Source organism: Ipomoea triloba, chromosome 5 (genome assembly GCF_003576645.1).
Source record: "Ipomoea triloba cultivar NCNSP0323 chromosome 5, ASM357664v1".
NCBI lineage: Eukaryota > Viridiplantae > Streptophyta > Magnoliopsida > Solanales > Convolvulaceae > Ipomoea > Ipomoea triloba.
In genome coordinates this window covers 27,893,755-27,911,712 of record NC_044920.1, presented here as the reverse complement: position 1 = coordinate 27,911,712, position 17,958 = coordinate 27,893,755, and the positions used below count along the sequence as shown (strand labels likewise).

At 36.9% G+C, this 17,958-nt stretch overlaps 3 protein-coding genes and 1 pseudogene across 5 annotated transcripts; 1 reads left to right on the top strand and 3 right to left on the bottom strand.

Moving 5' to 3' along the window:
• Window positions 1-837: 837 nt before the first annotated feature.
• LOC116020680 lies at window positions 838-3,365 on the bottom strand. 3 transcript variants are annotated; one of them, XM_031261169.1, is made up of 6 exons: window positions 3,251-3,343; window positions 2,967-3,062; window positions 2,164-2,821; window positions 1,961-2,014; window positions 1,671-1,855; window positions 838-1,233 (listed from the first exon to the last, which is right to left on the bottom strand). In XM_031261169.1, exons 3-6 carry the CDS (start codon window positions 2,816-2,818, stop codon window positions 1,138-1,140), a joined length of 990 nt encoding a protein of 329 aa, XP_031117029.1. In that variant the 5' UTR covers window positions 2,819-2,821; window positions 2,967-3,062; window positions 3,251-3,343; the 3' UTR covers window positions 838-1,137. The 3 variants fall into 3 exon arrangements, with proteins under 3 accessions (XP_031117029.1, XP_031117027.1, XP_031117028.1); XM_031261167.1 differs by lacking the exon at window positions 2,967-3,062 and having other exon boundaries at window positions 3,251-3,365; XM_031261168.1 differs by lacking the exon at window positions 3,251-3,343 and having other exon boundaries at window positions 2,967-3,228.
• A 1,283-nt stretch (window positions 3,366-4,648) lies between these two features.
• On the top strand, window positions 4,649-7,940 carry LOC116020648 (cellulose synthase-like protein E1). Its single transcript, XM_031261124.1, has 8 exons — window positions 4,649-4,998; window positions 5,189-5,498; window positions 5,652-5,795; window positions 5,895-6,029; window positions 6,132-6,341; window positions 6,440-6,667; window positions 6,749-7,096; window positions 7,195-7,940. The coding sequence occupies exons 1-8, from the start codon at window positions 4,712-4,714 to the stop codon at window positions 7,735-7,737; spliced, it is 2,205 nt and encodes a 734-aa protein (XP_031116984.1). The 5' UTR covers window positions 4,649-4,711; the 3' UTR covers window positions 7,738-7,940.
• A 1,122-nt stretch (window positions 7,941-9,062) lies between these two features.
• Window positions 9,063-12,467, bottom strand: LOC116020649 (cellulose synthase-like protein E1). Its single transcript, XM_031261125.1, has 8 exons — window positions 12,118-12,467; window positions 11,637-11,946; window positions 11,288-11,428; window positions 11,062-11,193; window positions 10,756-10,965; window positions 10,449-10,676; window positions 10,020-10,367; window positions 9,063-9,926 (listed from the first exon to the last, which is right to left on the bottom strand). The coding sequence occupies exons 1-8, from the start codon at window positions 12,402-12,404 to the stop codon at window positions 9,384-9,386; spliced, it is 2,199 nt and encodes a 732-aa protein (XP_031116985.1). The 5' UTR covers window positions 12,405-12,467; the 3' UTR covers window positions 9,063-9,383.
• A 1,925-nt stretch (window positions 12,468-14,392) lies between these two features.
• On the bottom strand, window positions 14,393-17,944 carry LOC116020701 (annotated as a pseudogene).
• Window positions 17,945-17,958: the final 14 nt, after the last annotated feature.

The following is a 17,958-nucleotide window of genomic DNA, read 5'->3' as shown; positions in this document are numbered from 1 at the left end:
GAGACTCATTACCCTTATCATCCCCTACTTTTAAACAATAGACTCAAAAATGAGAAAAATAAAACGGAAAAAAAAATATAAAAAGGTCATTGTCTATATGCGTTCAATATGGAACTTTAATGTATATACACATAAATGTATGTTTATATATATGTATTATATACTTTTATATATTTATTTATTTTGATTCTAATTTTTATTTACTGACTAACAAAGAGATTTCTTTTACTTAAACTAATTATAATTATCAAGTATTTTTTTTTGAAAACATAATTATCAAGTATTTGATTCTAATATAATTGCAATTCTAATTTCAATGTTTGAACCAGAATCCCCTTAATTAGATTAAGGTGTTATAGACTTATAGCACTTTACTGATTATATGGTGGGACAAAACATTTTTATTAGTTGCATTGTTGCTAATATGATTCATTCCAACATAAATATGCACATTAAAAACCATTGAACAATTCAATGTGGGTTGACCTTATGTACCCATAAAATAAAAAAGTGTGAGGGTTGACTTTTTGTAATAAATAAATAAATAAGTTTGGGTTGATCCTGGCCATTATCAAAGTCAACCTTTAAATAATTCACTTTTTAATAATAATAAAAGTAGAGAATCCAATTTCTTAAGGAATATTCTATGTAGTAGCTATTTATGAATGATGACTTGCATTTTAAAATAATAATAATAATTTCTTGGACCTTGACCTTTCTTGGACTAACCCATGTAGCTCAATCCATCCATCCTCAAGTTGGCCCAAGTGCTTGTGTTGATTACACAAGAGTTAACCCATTGAATTGAGTGAGTATTATCCAACACAAAGTATCCACTTTATATGAACAAATAATGGAACTATGAACTTCTTGTTCAGTAAAATATATGTTTACATTTAACATGAGGATAAGTGCAACACTTGAGAGAAAATGCACCCTTAACCAAGTTGAGAAAATGGAAGTAAATACCAGAAAACAAGAAAACACCTGAAATGAATCCTACATTGATTCCAAACCAAACTAGAGTACAACTCACAATTTCACCTACTTTACAGATACAGGCTAACAAGAGGATAACCGCAGAAATTTGAAAGAGTAAAATTACAGACACAGAAAGACGAACGGGGCAAGAAGATATCAATGCTCGGGTGGCTCTGGAGGCGCCTTGTTAATCAATTCCAGTTCCGCCTTGCATCTTTCCTTGAGATCAGTTAACGAGAGCAAACTAGACTCCTGTCACATGCAAATAGGGCACAATTAGTTCCCGACATTTGATTTTCATATCTGCACTAGCTAGCAGACACAACAATTTTGTGTTGGTTATAGATCATACATCTGATCTGATCTCAACCAACTGTTATCTGTTTAATATACACAGCTATAACTAGCAATCTTGCATTAAAAAACGAGAGAGTCAAAGGCAGACAGAAAAAACCAGCAAAAAGAAACGAATGCTGTGTTTAACAAACATGAAAGAAATATTATTCAACATTAGCACGGGAAATAACACAGTATGTGCATGGTGATGGAACAATCCAAAATTTTGGTTGGTGTTTGAAAACAAAATATTGCAGCTTCGGAGATTTCAATGATCACAAGAAGCTTGAATGCTGAATAGTAATTCAAGGAAACTGAAGGAAAACAAGTAACAAGGAAAATGGTTAACTTACGAGTTGGCTGATTTCACACTCGTATATATTCTCCATGTGTAAAAAGAGAGACCTCCACTGACCCCATAAACTCGATTCCAAGTTAGACACATCACTGTTATGTACCGTACCATATTTCTGAGGTGCCTTTCCTTTGGAACTTCTTTCGACTAAAATGCTTGCTTCTTTCTGACTCTTCTTTAATGCTAATATGATAATAGTAATTTGATTTAAAAAAAATTGAAAACTTAACCTTTAAGTCTCAATATCGTAAATAGAAAGTAAAATACTTTTTTTTTTTAGTAACTCACCAGCTATTCGACCCTTTGCATCCTGGTAGTGGAGGTCTAACCACATATAAGCAGCTAATCATTTATAAAAGAAATAAACACATTAATATGCAGAAGGAACAAACATTACTATCATAGAAATTTTGAATAAGATTCTATAGGAGTTTCATCAATTTAACAAGCACTGAAAGCAAAAAATAAATGGTTTAACATAAACTTCTTACCTTTGGTGCAAAAAGAGCACGAGCAAGTTTTGGTGGAGTCAATGGCTGTAACCGGTTCAGAGCAACCATCAATAGCCTTCAGTTCTGTGCATTTCTCGGGTTCAACCTGTGATTCCTGTGACTCGAGAAATCTTGAATAGTCAATTGACCCCGACTGACTGATAACCAGATTTTCAGCACCATGCTCCTCGCCTTCATTCGGGCATCCATTAGTATCACTTTCGGTGCTTTCAGAACTGGCTCGGTCTCCACAAGGTTCAAACGTTTTCCCAACATCTAGACCTTCTGAACCCGAGATACCAGCTACATACCCTTTCCTTAAGCCCTCACTAACACTCTTAGCAATAGCATTGCGTTTATCAAGATATGAAACATCAAGGGCCTTGCTTCCAATGGGGTTCTTTAAACTATCAACTATAGCATTCCTTGTCAAAGGATTATTTTCAATAGATCCTCGGGGCGAAAGACAAGCTCTTTTTCCACTGTCTCCATCACTTTCAAGAACACGCTTAGCCCCTAAGTTCTCCCTCTCCCTATCTCCGGGTTTTTTACCCGAAATCAAAGATGAACTCCTTTTGCCAAGCTGGTTTGTTACATCTCTAAAAACAGACCGTGGCTTATGAGATCCATCAGAAATGTTATCTTCTCTCATCATGAACTGTGCTCGTCCGAGATAAATATATCAGTTCAAAATTAAAAAGGAAAAAAAAAATGCTTCTAAAATTCAACAAAACCCGGAACCCCTTATCACAAAATTTACTCGTGCAACAAAAAACTAGATGAAAAAATTTAATTTTTATCACCTAAAATGCCAAAACCCTCAAGTACGCAGGATGATTCACCAAGAAAAATCACAAATTTATCACCCAAAAAGGAAAGCGCCGAAGATTGATTTAAAGCTGCAAGAAAATACCCAACCCCAAGATTCATGCGACAGATCTATACAAACAAATAAAAGCAGCAAAGTAATTAAAATTACAGGAATTCATAGCCTAAACCACCGACGAGTACAAAAGATCAGTTTTTTTAAGAGCAAAAATCGAATCTTGGAGTGAAAATAGAAGAAAAATGGGGTTTGGGCACTCACCTCTTAGGCTCAAGATTTGGGGAGCAAAATCGCAAGAAGGGCCCGCTTGGCAATTCTCCTAGATGTGGAAGGAAATTGGAAACACAAAATAAAATGGAGGGAGAATAGTTTCAAGGGTTTGTGAGCGGGAAAATAAATTTCGGTAGCTTTTAGGCCCGCCCTTAACTCTTTTGAAGCTCTATTTTCGTATCGGGCTGGCCCATTACAGTTGCCCAGTTGGTGTTTTATGTTTACCCATAGCTCACGAGCTTGTGCGGGTTGAGCTCGACTCAACCAGTCGGCCCGCACCTCACCTTGAGTTTTAATGCACCTTAACACTTTGATTTATGTAATACTTCACAATCATTATTTTTGAAAATACCTGAATCTCACCTTATAATTTTAGTAGGCGAAGGGTTACAAATAGTATATATAATTTCAGCCAAGTTAGTTAGAATGTTAACTTAGTAATCAAAATGTTACAAATTCAACCCTCAAGAGCTACATATTGGCTTTCTTAGATTGAGTTGGTCAGCTATAACAATATGATTTATTTTCTTGTGATCTTTTATCGACTGAGTCATAAAATAGACTTTTCTTAGTGCCAAATTTAATATGGACCATGATTGAAAACACTACAATTTTGTTTAATGAAAATAAACGGCACTCGTTTGACTGTTCTATCCAACTAATCTTTTTTTATGATATATTCAGCTTCATTTTATATACACTGTAGTTTTATTACGACACAATTAAAGCATCATTTTGATTCAATTACAATTTCATTTTACATTACACACTCAATATTAATTATAGAATTAATTACACTTTTGGTCCTGTGACTATTAGGATCTTGTTAATTTGAGTATGCGACTTTAAAAACTAACAATTTAGTCCCGTAACTATGCAATTTAGTCCCGTAATTGCATAGTTACGGGACTAAATTGTTAGTTTTTAAAGTCGCATACTCAAATTAACAAGACCCTAATAATCACAAGACCAAAAGTGTAATTAATTCTTAATTATATTTACAATTCTTTATAATTTATTTATATGATATCCGACCTGTCTCAAGGTGTTCTCCTAAGAAACCAACCTAAAGCATAAATGTTACTCCGTATTTAACACCCGTTGTGCGACGCGTAAATATGCAACATATATGAATAATGATACAAATCTCTTTCAAGTTTTATCATATGCTAATTCTCACAAATAAAGTTTTAGATAAGATCAAATATAATAGTTTTACACGGAAGGGAGAAAGAAAATGTAGAAATTGCATACGGACAAATTAAAAGGTCTCATTCGTCAACCGACAGCCGCCATTCAGATCCAATCTCTATGATACCTGCCTAGCATTAAATTAAAGACTTTTCTTACGTTAATTAACCTGCTGTTCAGTCAACTTATTCAGACAAAACTCAGCTCTTCAAATTATAAAACTGGAAAGAATTGAAGAAAGCCATTCTTGTGTCTGGGCAAATGGAAACCGAGATAGTGGAGAATGATAAGTATGAGCCTTTGTTTGAAAGCAGGATAGCAAAGGGCAGGCTGGTTTACCGCCTTTTCTCGGCTTCCATTTTTGTGGGAATTGTTTGTGTTTGGATTTACAGAGTGATTCACATTCCAGAAGGTGGAGAATATGGAAGAATGGGTTGGATGGGGATGTATGGGGCGGAGTTATGGTTTGGGATTTACTGGATTTTCACTCAGGCTCAGCGTTGGAGCCCTGTGTTTCGTCACCCTTTCGGACAAACACTCTTGAAAAGGTCTACATAGTATTGAGGTTTTCATTTTCATAATTAAGTGATGCAAGTTGGCTAGGCGGCTTATTAAGTAGTTTGACTGAACTGAATAACTAAAAGTTGTTATACAACTATAGTTTGTGTCTGATATTTTGTATCGTTAGATTATTTATATTTAAGATTTTGTTGTTTCTCCTTTTGGCATGAGAAACAGGTATGGGAAGGCTTTGCCAAGAGTGGATGTGTTTGTATGTACAGCTGACCCTGCAACAGAGCCGCCAATCATGGTGGTTAACACTGTTTTGTCTGCCATGGCATACGACTACCCACCGGAGAAACTTAGTGTTTACCTCTCTGATGATGCTGGATCTGAGCTTACTTTCTATGCTCTAATGGAGGCTTCCAACTTCTCTAAGCACTGGATTCCATATTGCAAGAAATTCAACATTGAGCCAAGGTCCCCATCAGCTTATTTTAGTTCAAATCTTGATGTCAGCAGTGGCACAGATTTCTCCCATGTCAAGGTGAGATGAGAACCTTAATTTCTTACAATATTATTATTGTATTGTATAGTAGTTATTTTAGACGAAGAACCTGTTTGGTAAATGGTTGTTTGCTGATTGGAATAGAGGGTATAATTAGTTTAATTGTATAAGGGTAGTTATTTTGACATGCAGAAGGTGTATGAAGACATGAAGAACAGAATTGAGATGGCATGCCAACTTGGAAGAATCCCCAAAGATGAATACCATAAGCACACAGGATTATTTTCTAAGTGGGATTCATCTTCATCTCCTAAAAATCATGCTGCTATCTTGAAGGTCCCATGAATTCCAACTTTTTTTCCCCTCTATTTTTCTGTGTTTCTTTAGATGTACTGTGAGTTGAAGCATTCTTGTTTTAATTTTCACTTTGAAAAGATTGTAATTGATGGGAGAGAGGAAGAAGGCAATAAGGACAGTGAAGGCCACTCATTGCCAACTCTAGTTTACATGGCCAGGGAGAAAAGGCCACACCATTTTCACAATTTCAAAGCTGGTGCCTTGAATGCATTGGTCAGCTAATTAAACTCCAACAATATAATATACATTACTAACTTTTTTTTTTTTTTTGCATCAGCCCAATATTTTAATCTGTTAATTGATATATATATGCAGATAAGGGTTTCATCAGAGATCAGCAATGCTCCTATCATTCTTACTCTCGACTGTGATATGTACTCAAACGACTCGGGTTCAGTTCAAGATGCGATTTGCTTCTTCATGGATGAAGAGAAAAGCCGCAATATTGCTTTTGTACAATTCCCACAGTCTTTCCAAAATACCAGCAAGAATGATTTATATGGAGGCTGTTTGAGAGTAGCCTATGTACTATCCCACATTTGATATACTTCCAGACTGTATCGATCACAGTGTAACATTGTTTTATGCACTTGATTGCTTACTTGCATTGTTTTTCGGTATAGGATGTGGAATTTCATGGCTTGGATGGTTTTGGCGGTCCATGGTATATTGGCACGGGCTGCTTTCACAGGAGGGAAGCTCTATACGGAAGGGAGTTCAGCGAGGCAGCTAGGAATGAATTGAAGAGTGACCCTCCTAGAAGGACACGTAAAAACGTGCACGAGTTTGAAGAGAGTCTGCAGGCACTAGTCAGCTGCACCTATGAGGAAAATACTCAATGGGGCGATGAGGTTTCGATTCGATCACTTTTTCTGCGTAAATTTTGAAGATATATGTTGTGATCGTCGTTGTTTTATGTTTTTGGTTGGCAGATTGGTATGAGATATGGATGTGTAGTTGAGGATGTGCTGACAGGGCTTGCGATTCTATGCAAGGGGTGGAAATCGGTTTATTTTAGACCGGCAAGAAAGGCGTTTTTAGGCGTGACAGCGACCACTCTGGATCAGATGTTGGTCCAACAAAAGAGATGGTCTGAAGGGGATTTTCAGATTCTGTTTTCAAAGTATAGTCCTGTTAGGCATGGACTAGGAAAGTTCAAAATTGGTCTTATATTGAGTTATTTGCCCTATTGTCTGTGGCCTCCTAATTGCTTCCCAGTTCTGTGTTACTCTATTATACCTTCTCTTTACCTATTCAAAGGTGTTCCCTTGTTTCCTCAGGTAATTCGATCAATTCCCGCCTCAAATATTCTTTTTTTCTGCCTGTTATATTACAATTACACCGGTTTACAGATCATCCGATCTTGTGCCAAATGTAGGTCTCGAGCGTGTGGTTTTTGCCATTTGCTTATATAGTAGTCGCGACACTTGCTTACAGCTGTGCCGAGTTTCTCTGGACAGATGGAACACTTCTCGGCTGGTGGAACGAGCAAAGAATGTGGCTCTACAAGAGATCAAGCGCTTACCTCTTTGCGTTTCTCGACACAATGCTGAAGTTGGTGGGGTGTTCAAACTCGACATTTGTGATCTCAGCAAAGGTGTCGGACGAGGATGTTTGTGTGAGGTATGAGCAAGAGATGATGGAATTTGGGAGTGATTCTCCCATGTTTACCATCCTGTCATCTGTGGCTATGCTCAATGTGTTCTGCTTTGTTGGGGCAGTGAAGAAAATGGTGACAGAAAGATTAGTGTTTGAGAATTTGGGGTTGCAGATTGTGGTGTGTGGGGTGCTGGTTTTGATGAATTTGCCAATATACAATGGTATGTTGTTGAGGAAAGATAAGGGAAGGATGCCAAGTACAGTTACTTATAAAGCAATTGTTGTAGCCCTTTCTGCTTGCACTTGTTTCACTTTTTTGTAATTCCAATTCTACTCTCTTAATTACTCAACAATCACATACATACCTCTTTGGTCTGTGTTTCCTTATTAAATGCATTGATCAATATTTGTGAGGTGACCATTATTTTTGTATTTTTAGGTCATAGGAATTATTAAAAGCAATCCATTTTTTAAGTATATGTACATTCCTATAAATATTCTATAACGCAATGCCGATTGCCATTATATTGTATCTCTGTAGAGAGATTACTGTTTTTTTTTTGTTTTTTTTTTTTTTTTGTTTTCATTCCCTCTTACTTTTCCTTTTTATTGCATCTGATTTGCAATTTACAATAAAAAGGAAATGGAGTTTTCTTTCATGCACGTTTCCATCGCCATAATTGCCTTAGCCGCCATTGCCCAAACATCTTTCGGAGAGCCCGCCTGTGAATCTGATTGCATTAAAGAGTTTCTAGCTGCACATAACGCGGCCAGAGAAACTGTTGGTGCTCCACCTGTTAAGTGAAACACCACCTTAGCAGACTTTGCCAAATCTTATGCCGCCAAGAGGTCTACTGACTGTGCTTCGCAACACTCACATGGGCCATATGGGGAAAATATCGCGATGGCCTCTGCCGAATTGTCTCCAGCGGATTCCGTGAAGTTGTGGATGGATGAGAAGCCAAACTATGATGACGGGTCGAATTCTTGCACCGGCGGAGAGTGCCACCATTATACGCAGGTGGTTTGGCGCGATACCGCAAGTATTGGCTGTGCTAGGACTACGTGCAAAACTGGTTGGATGTTTGTCACCTGCAACTATTACCCTCTGGATAATTATGTTGGTGAACGTCCATATTAAAGACAATTTTTTCTTTCTTGATTAGTATGATCTTGTAAAATGCACAAAAAAAAATATAAATATTTAAAAACTATAATATTATCACTAATGTATTATCATGAAACAAATATTATTTCATGCATGGATGTTGATTCAATTCAGATCAATTTTGGACTTTTTCTTTTACTTCTCTGGTTTGCTATACTTTTTTTTTTTTTTTTTTTTTCTTTTGCCTAGCAATTTGATAAGAGATTATGGAAATGGCTAAGAAAAGAAGGGCAATATGATACAAAGTTGTAGTTGCTACAAACAAAATTATATATATATTGGGGGTTACAAATTTATTGAAAATTGTCCCTTTCCATTAAGCACAAACAAGAGTTCCATATAATTAAACAATTGGGGAATAGGCCAAAGGGAAATAGTGGACAATGATATATTGATAACGAAGTCTATGGATTACAAGCGCTAAACAACAAAGATTAGGTCTAAACAAAGTTAACTAAAACAAGTAACAAAAAGCAGACTATTCAAACTAGTAGAGGTAGCTTGAACACAACTTATACACTTGTTTTTTTGATTCACATAACAAGATGACTAATCTGATAAGCTTACACGAACCGCGCTCTAACAATATCAAGAAGTAAGTCGTCTAAATAGTTAAGCATCTTGATGATTCACAAATTGTGGTGTGTACACTGTATGCTGAGGAAAACGGGATCAACAGATCAAGAACAAAAAACGAAAATGAGGAAGAAGAAGAGTTTACGTGGACTGGTTGAGAGTCTACGCTCCATTACACTCTAACATTTTTATTCCAGTAATATCTGAGACATACCAAATTGAAATTAAAAAAAAGTGAAAAAAGTGCAAGCAGAGAGAGCTACAAAAATTGCTTTATAAGTAACTGTGCTTGGCATCCTTCCCTTATCTTTCCTCAACAACATACCATTGTATATTGGCAAATTGATGAAAACCAGCACCCCACACAGCACAATCTGCAACCCCAAATTCTCAAACACAAATCTTTCTGTCACCATTTTCTTCACTGCCCCAACAAAGCACAAGACATTGAGCATAGCCACAGATGACAAGATGGTAAACATGGGAGAATCACTCCCAAATTCCATCATCTCCTGCTCATATCTCACACAAACATCCTCGTCCGACACCTTAGGCGAGATCACAAATGTCGAGTTTGAACACCCCACCAACTTCAGCATTGTGTCAAGAAACGCAAAGAGGTAAGCGCTTGTTCTCCTGTACAGCCACATTCTCTGCTCGTTCCACCACCCGAGGAGTGTCCCGTCTGTCCAGAGGAACTCGGCACAGCTGTAAGCAAGCGTCGCGACTACTATACAAGCAAACGGCAAAAACCACACGCTCGAGACCTACATTTGCATTGGCACATGGTGATGATCTGTAAACTATTGTAAAATAACAGACAGAAAATAAATATTTGATGTGGGAATTGATCAAATTACCTGAGGAAACAAGGGAACACCTTTGAACAGGTAAAGAGAAGGTACAATAGAGTAATACAGAGCTGGGAAGCAATTAAGAGGCCACAGAGGATAGGGCAAATAACAGAATATAAGACCAATGTTGAACTTTCCCAGTCCATTCTTAACTGGACTAAACTTTGAAAAAAGAGTTTGCAAATCTCCTTCAGACCATCTCTTTTGCTGAACCAAAATCTGTTCCAGAGTGGTTGCTGTCACACCTAAAAACGCCCTTCTTGCCGGGCTAAAATAAACCGATTTCCACCCCTTGCATAGAATCGAAAACCCTGTCAGCACATCTTCAACTAGGCATCCATATTTCATACCAATCTGCCAACCAAAAACATAAATCAATGATGATCACAACATATATCTTCAAAATTTATGCAGAAAAAGAGATCGAATTGACACCTCATAGCCCCATCGAGTGTTTTCCTCATAGGTGCAGCTGACTAGTGCCTGCAAACTCTCTTCAAACTCATCCAAATTTTTATGTGTCCTTCTAGGAGGATCACTGTTCAATTCGTTCCTCGTTGCCTTGCTGAACTCCCTTCCATATAGAGCTTCCCTCCTGTGAAAGCATCCCGTTCCAATATACCAAGGACCACCGTAACCATCCAATCCATGAAATTCCACAAACTATACAGAAAACAATGCAAGTAAGAAAGTGCATAAAACAATAATACAGTCTGTAAGTATATGAAATGTGGCATAGTACATAGGGTACTCTCAAACAGCCTCCATATAAATCATTCTTGGTAGTATTGTGGAAAGACTGTGGGTACTGTGCATAAGCAATATTGTGGCTTTTCTCTTCATCCATGAAGAAGCAAAGCGCGTCTTGAACTGAACCCGAGTCGTTTGAGTACATATCACAGTCGAGAGTAAGAATGATAGGAGCATTGCTGATCTCTGATGAAACCCTTATCTGCATATATATCAATTAACAGATTAAAATATTGGGCTGATGCAAAAAAAAAATGTTAGTAATGTATATTATATTGTTGGAGTTTAATTAGCTGACCAATGCATTCAAGGCACCAGCTTTGAAATTGTGAAAATGGTGTGGCCTTTTCTCCCTGGCCATGTAGACTAGAGTTGGCAATGAGTGGCCTTCACTGTCCTTGGCTTCTCCCTCTCTTCCATCAATTACAATCTTTTCAAAGTAAGAAGAAAAATGCTTCAATTCACACTACATTTAAATAAACACAGCCAAAATGAAGAACAAGAAAGTTTAAAATTGATGGCACCTGCAACATAGCAGCATGATTTTTATGAGATGAAGATGAATCCCACTTTGAAAACCCTGTGTGCTTATGGTATTCATCTTTGGGGATTCTTCCAAGTTGGCATGCACTCTCGATTCTGTTCTCCATTTCTTGATACAGCTTCTGTCAAATTAAGAATGCCATGTCATTGACCGCACAGTCAGCTCAGTTAGTTCTGATTCTAGATCATAGGCAAGGACATACCATCCGAACCAATGTGTTAGACTCCTTGTGAACACTAGACACTGATCTTCACACTTAATGGATCACTGAATCACCAAGATTTACCCTTACAACTAATAATAATATTTTAAGCATGTTCCCATCTCACCTTGACATGGGAGAAATCTCTCCCACTGCTGACATCAGGAGCAGAACTAAAATAAGCTGCTGGGCACCTGGGCTCAATGTTGAATTTCTTGCAGTATGGAATCCAGTGCTTAGAGAAGTTGGAAGCCTCCATTAGAGCATAGAAGGTAAGCTCAGATCCAGCATCATCAGAGAGGTAAACACTCAGCTTCTCCGCTGGGTAGTCGTATGCCATGACGGACAAAACAGTGTTGACCACCATGATTGGCGGCTCTGTTGCAGGGTCAGCTGTACATACAAACACATCCACCCTCGGCAAAGCCTTCCCATACCTGTTTTGATGCAAGAAAAGGAAAAGAACAAAAAACTGAAACCTTAGTAAAAGCTAGAATAAAAAACCAGACAGTTTTAAGTTGGAACTGTTAGAGCATATAATATATAAACATAAATGTACAGTCCAACTATCAGCTTAACTTTTAGAAGCATGGGAGTAGTATCTAGACCTTTTCAAGAGTGTTTGTCTGAAAGGTTGGCGAAACACAGGGCTCCAACGCTGAGCCTGAGTGAAAACCCAGTAAATCCCAAACCATAACTCCGCCCCATACATCCCCATCCAACCCATTCTTCCATATTCTCCACCTTCTGGAATGTGAATCACTCTGTAAATCCAAACACAAACAATTCCCACAAAAATGGAAGCCGAGAAAAGGCGGTAAACCAGCCTGCCGTTTGCTATCCTGCTTTCAAATAAAGCCTCATACTTGCCATTCTCTACTAACTCGGTTTCCATTATTCTCCACACCCAAGAATGGCTGCACTTTAATTTCTTCTTTCCAGTTTTGTGAATAAATTAAGCAAAGCGGTATCATCTAAGACCATCTCCAACCATTGGAAAATGGCATATCTGCAAAAAATTTGACGCAAATTGCCTCTTACGAACACGCCAAAATAGCTAAGAGTTTTGTTGTGGGTGAATATTAGTCGCCATGTTTGGCACGTGGCAAAACTTTGATAATTTTACTTTAATTGTTGTGCCTGTGGTTTTTTTGATAATTTTTTTTAATCTTTTTTTTTTTGGTTTATATATTTACATATTTTGTTAAATATTTAAACACATTATTTATTATTACAAAAATTATATCACTTGAAAGATCTTGAGAACAATTAAAAAAGATTAATATTGAATATATATTAATTAAAATTTAAATTACATAAAATATAATTATAGTTTAAATTAATTAAATTACAGCTATATGTTATATTAAAATAACAAAAGTATTAATATAAATTTTAAATTTATGAGAATATAAATTATTTTAATGGAGGAATAAAATTTGGTATAAATAGATTAGAAATAAAAAAAATTAATATAAGAATATATTGAGAATATTTCTTGTAGAATAGATTACAGATGTTTTTTGTCATATTTTGAATAACGTCCATTGAAAAGTCTTTACAATAGAGACAAGTCTGTACTATAGAGACTGGACTGGCTCAATGGCTAGCACAGTTGTGTACATAGAATTAAAGTTTTGGTAGTTACTTTTGAGCCATATTTATATTTATTTGTTTAGTACAACTAACTCTATTACATTATAATATTTTTTTATTTATATTTGTTTAATATATTAAAGCACAAAAAAGAGTTAATATTACCTTTATTGAAACTCGACCTCATAACCTTTCATATGAAAGAGTCCTGGCACTTGACCACAAGATCATTGACAACATATTTAATTTATATTTATATATAAATATAAATGTATAATTCATCTATCAACTTTTAATTAAAATGGTACACATAATTCAATTGTGATACTACACGTTAATGAATAACGACCTATTGTCCATATGCAATTTGTATCTTTTTTTTTTTCTCTCTCTCTGTAATTTTTCTTATTGGTAAACATAATATCTGGTCTGAAATTGTAGTTGGGAGAAGGAACATTTGATAAAAACTTGAAAGAGATGGATTGTCAGATTTTGGGTTTCCTTGGTAGAACTGATAATTTTCTTGGACTAGGTAGGGAGTGTTTCTGTGCTTGGGACCTCATGCAAGTATAATATATGTTGCATGCTTGCCTAATTTGTGGCTGCTGCCAACTCCATTTGCTAAAAAGAGTTAGGCATGGAGTTAGGCACCTACCAAAATATTTATTATTTGGTCCCTAAACTTTGGACTAACTACAAAATGACTCCTATTCCTCAACTATAAATAGGGAGGTCATTTGCCATTCTTGTCATCCCAAATCATTCTATTCTTCCCTCATATACTAGAGATATTAGAGAGTTTGTTGAGTGTATTTCTCCTTCCTAGCAAGAGAGAATTATCATTGTTTTCTCCTAGTGAAATTCTTCTCCCCTTGCCCGTGGTTTTTACCCTAATTTGTTTAGGGGTTTTCCACGTAAAATCTGTGCCTCATTTATTTTTCTTTCTCAAATTATTGTTGCAATCTGATCTATCCCACTTCCGCGGGCGCAACAATATAATCACCCTAACATTGAGCTAAAGATGCCCGATTTTCAGTTTCAACAAATACAAAATTCAATGGTATAAAATCTCAATAATTTATGTGCAAAAATTTTTGAAAAAATTGCTCCAAACATTTGCAAATAACATTAAAGTCTATATAAAAAAAAATCAACGGCTTTGAATGGTGAAAAATGTAGTATTAACAATAAGAAACATTAACATTATTATTGTCTTATTGATAAATATTTGTACCAAAGCAGTATGCTAGTGTTGAGTCTTCCTGCCATGAGATATTGAATTTATGCCATCCAATTAAGGCACTAGAATTGGAATTACAAAAAAGTGAAAAAAGTGCAAGCAGAGAGAGCTACAAAAATTGCTTTATAAGTAACTGTGCTTGGCATCCTTCCCTTATCTTTCCTCAACAACATACCATTGTATATTGGTAAATTGATCAAAACCAGCACCCCACACACCACAATCTGCAACCCCAAATTCTCAAACACTAATCTTTCTGTCACCATTTTCTTCACTGCCCCAACAAAGCACAAGACATTGATCATAGCCACAGATGACAGGATGGTAAACATGGGAGAATCACTCCCAAATTCCATCATCTCCTGCTCATACCTCACACAAACATCCTCGTCCGACACCTTTGCCGAGATTACACATGTTGAATTCGAACAGCCCGCCAATTTGAGCGTTATATCAAGAAACGCGAGGAGGTAAGAGCTTAATCTCTTGTACAGCCACATTCTTTGCTCGTTCCACCAGCCTAGGACCGTTCCGTCTGTGTAGAGGAACTCAGAACAGCTGTAAGCAAGCGTCGTGACTACTAAATAAGCAAATGGCAAAAACCACACGCTCGAGACCTACATTCGACACAATTAAGACGATCTGTGAACTGATGTAAAATAAGAAGCTAAGCAGAAAAGAATAGTACAGTTGAGGTGGGAATTGATGGAATTACCTGAGGAAACAATGGAACCCCTTTGAGTAGGTAAAGAGAAGGTATAATAGAGTAACATAGAACTGGCAAGCATTCAGGAGCCCACAGAGAATAGGGCAAAATACAGAATGTAAGACCAATGCTGAACTTTCCTAGTCCATGCCTAAGTGGACTATACTTTGTAAAAAGAGAGTGAAACTCTCCTTCAGACCATCTCTTTTGTTGAAGCAGAACCTGATCCAGAGTGGTTCCTGTCAAACCTAAAAACGCCTTTCTTGCCGGGCTAAAATAAACTGATTTCCACCCCTTGCATAGAATCGCATACCCTGTCACCACATCCTCAACTAGACATCCATATTTCATACCAATCTGCCAATCAAAAACATATATAAATCAATGATGATCACAACATATATCTTCAAAATTTATGCAGAAAAAGAGATCGAAACCTCATAGCCCCATTGAGTGCTCATAGGTGCAGCTCACTAGTTTCTGCAGACTCTCTTCAAACTCATCAACATTTTTATGTGTTCTTCTAGGAGGCTCACTCTTCAATAATCCATTCCTAGCCGCCTTGCTGAATTCCATTCCAAATAGAGCTTCCCTCCTGTGAAAGCATCCGGTTCCAAGATACCAAGGACCACCATAACCATCCAATCCATGAAATTCCACATTCTATACAGAAAACAATATAATGCAAGTAAGATAGTACATAAAAAGAGTAAGTGTCACTCTGTAATGCATATAAAGTGTGGTGTAGTACATAGATTACTCTATAGGAGCCTCCATATAACTCATTCTTGGTAATATTCTGGAAAGACTGGGTACTGTACATAAGCAATATTGTGGCTTTTCTCTTCATCCATGAAGAAGCAAAGCGCGTCTTGAACTGAACCCGAGTCGTTTGAGTACATATCACAGTCGAGAGTAAGAATGATAGGCGCATTGCTTATCTCTGATGAAACCCTTATCTGCAAATCAATTACAAGATTAAAATATTGGGCTGATGCAAAAAAATGATAATTAATTACATTCTTGGAGCTTAATTAGCTGACCAATGCATTCAAGGCACCAGCTTTGAAATTGTGAAAATAGTTTGGCCTTTTCTCCCTGGCCATGTAGACTAGAGTTGGCAATGAGTGGCCTTCACTGTCCTTATTGCCTTCTTCCTCTCTCCCATCAATTACAATCTTTTCAAAGTGAAATTAAAAGTATATGAAGTAAGAAAGAATGCTTCAATTCACAGGACATCTAAATAAACACAGTAAAATGAAGAAAAAAAAGTTTAAAATTGATGGCACCTGCAAGATAGCAGCATGATTTTTACTAGATGAAGATGGATCCCACTTAGAAAATCCTCTGTGCTTATGGTATTCATCTGTGGGGATTCTTCCAAGTTGGCATGCACTCTCGATTCTCTTCTCCATTTCTTGATACAGCTTCTGCCAAATTAAGAATGTCATGTTATAGGTAACTCTAGTCAAGTTTATGACTTGGTAAACACGTAATTATAAGTTTGACCCACAGATGGAATATGAATCAGGGCGACTTATATGCCATTCTTTGGGTTGAGCTTGATGGATACCCCCGAACGGAGTAATCGACCGACTCACTTTTCCAGCTCGTGGACCGGGTACGAAGGCCCAGATAGCCCAAGTGATGTAGGTAGTCGGGTCGGATGCCCGACTGAGTAATGACCCTCTGGGACGGCGAGATAAGAGATCCGCAGAAAATCTAGACGAATTCAATAGGATTCTTTCTTAATAGATTTGGCAACATTTATGGTGGCTTAAGCCGTTTTAGCTTCTTAAAGTTATACTCCCTAATTGTTAAGTTTCTTCCTTATTTCCTTTCCAAGGCCTATTATTTTTGTATAAATAATTTTGAGGTCACATTGTTAAGGGTTTTTTATTTTAATACAAGTACACTCCATTTTTTGTTATGTTTTTACATAATTATTTCTCCTAAATTCTAGGGTAGTGTTGACTAGTCCAACAGTAATCTAGTTTTCCTCGTTACTAAAGACTAGCCTTTTATGGTATCACTGAAGTCGCCATTTTCGTTTTCTAAAATTGTGGTACATCAGATAATAATAGTATAATACTACAATAGAATAATATAATATTCTAAGAAAGTTCCCATCTGACCTTTACATGGGAGAAATCTGTGCCACTGCTGACATCATATTGGTCAGAACTAAAATAAGCTGCTGGAGACCTTGGCTCAATGTTGAATTTCTTGCAATATGGAATCCAGTGCTTAGAGAATTTGGAAGCCTCCATTAGAGCATAGAAAGTAAGCTCAGATCCAGCATCATCAGAGAGGTAAACACTCAGCTTCTCCGCTGGGTAGTCGTATGCCATGACAGACAAAACAGTATTGACCACCATGATTGGCGGCTCTGTTGCTGAGTCAGCTGTACATACAAACACATCCACTCTTGGCAAAGCCTTCCCATATCTGTTTTTTTATGCAAGAAGGAAAAGAACAAAAAACCAAAACCTTAGTAAAAGCTAGAAACAAAAACCAGACAGTTTTCAGTTCTGAGAATGAAAAAACTTTTAATATATAAACATGCAATCCAACTATCAGTTTAAGCTAGATAGAGCACATATCTAGACCTTTTCAAGAGTGTTTGTCTGAAAGAGTGAAAATCCAGTAAATCCCAAACCATAACTCCGCCCCGTACACCCCTATCCAACCCATTCTTCCATATTCTCCACCTTCTGGAATGTGAGTCACTCTGTAAATTCAAACACAAACAATTCCCACAAAAATGGAAGCCGAGAAAAGGCGGTAAACCAGCCTGCCCTTTGCTTTCCTGGTTTCAAATAAAGGCTCGTACTTCCCATTCTCCACTAACTTGGTTTCCATTTTTCTCCACAGTCCACACCCAAGAATAATGCCTTTCTACTTTCC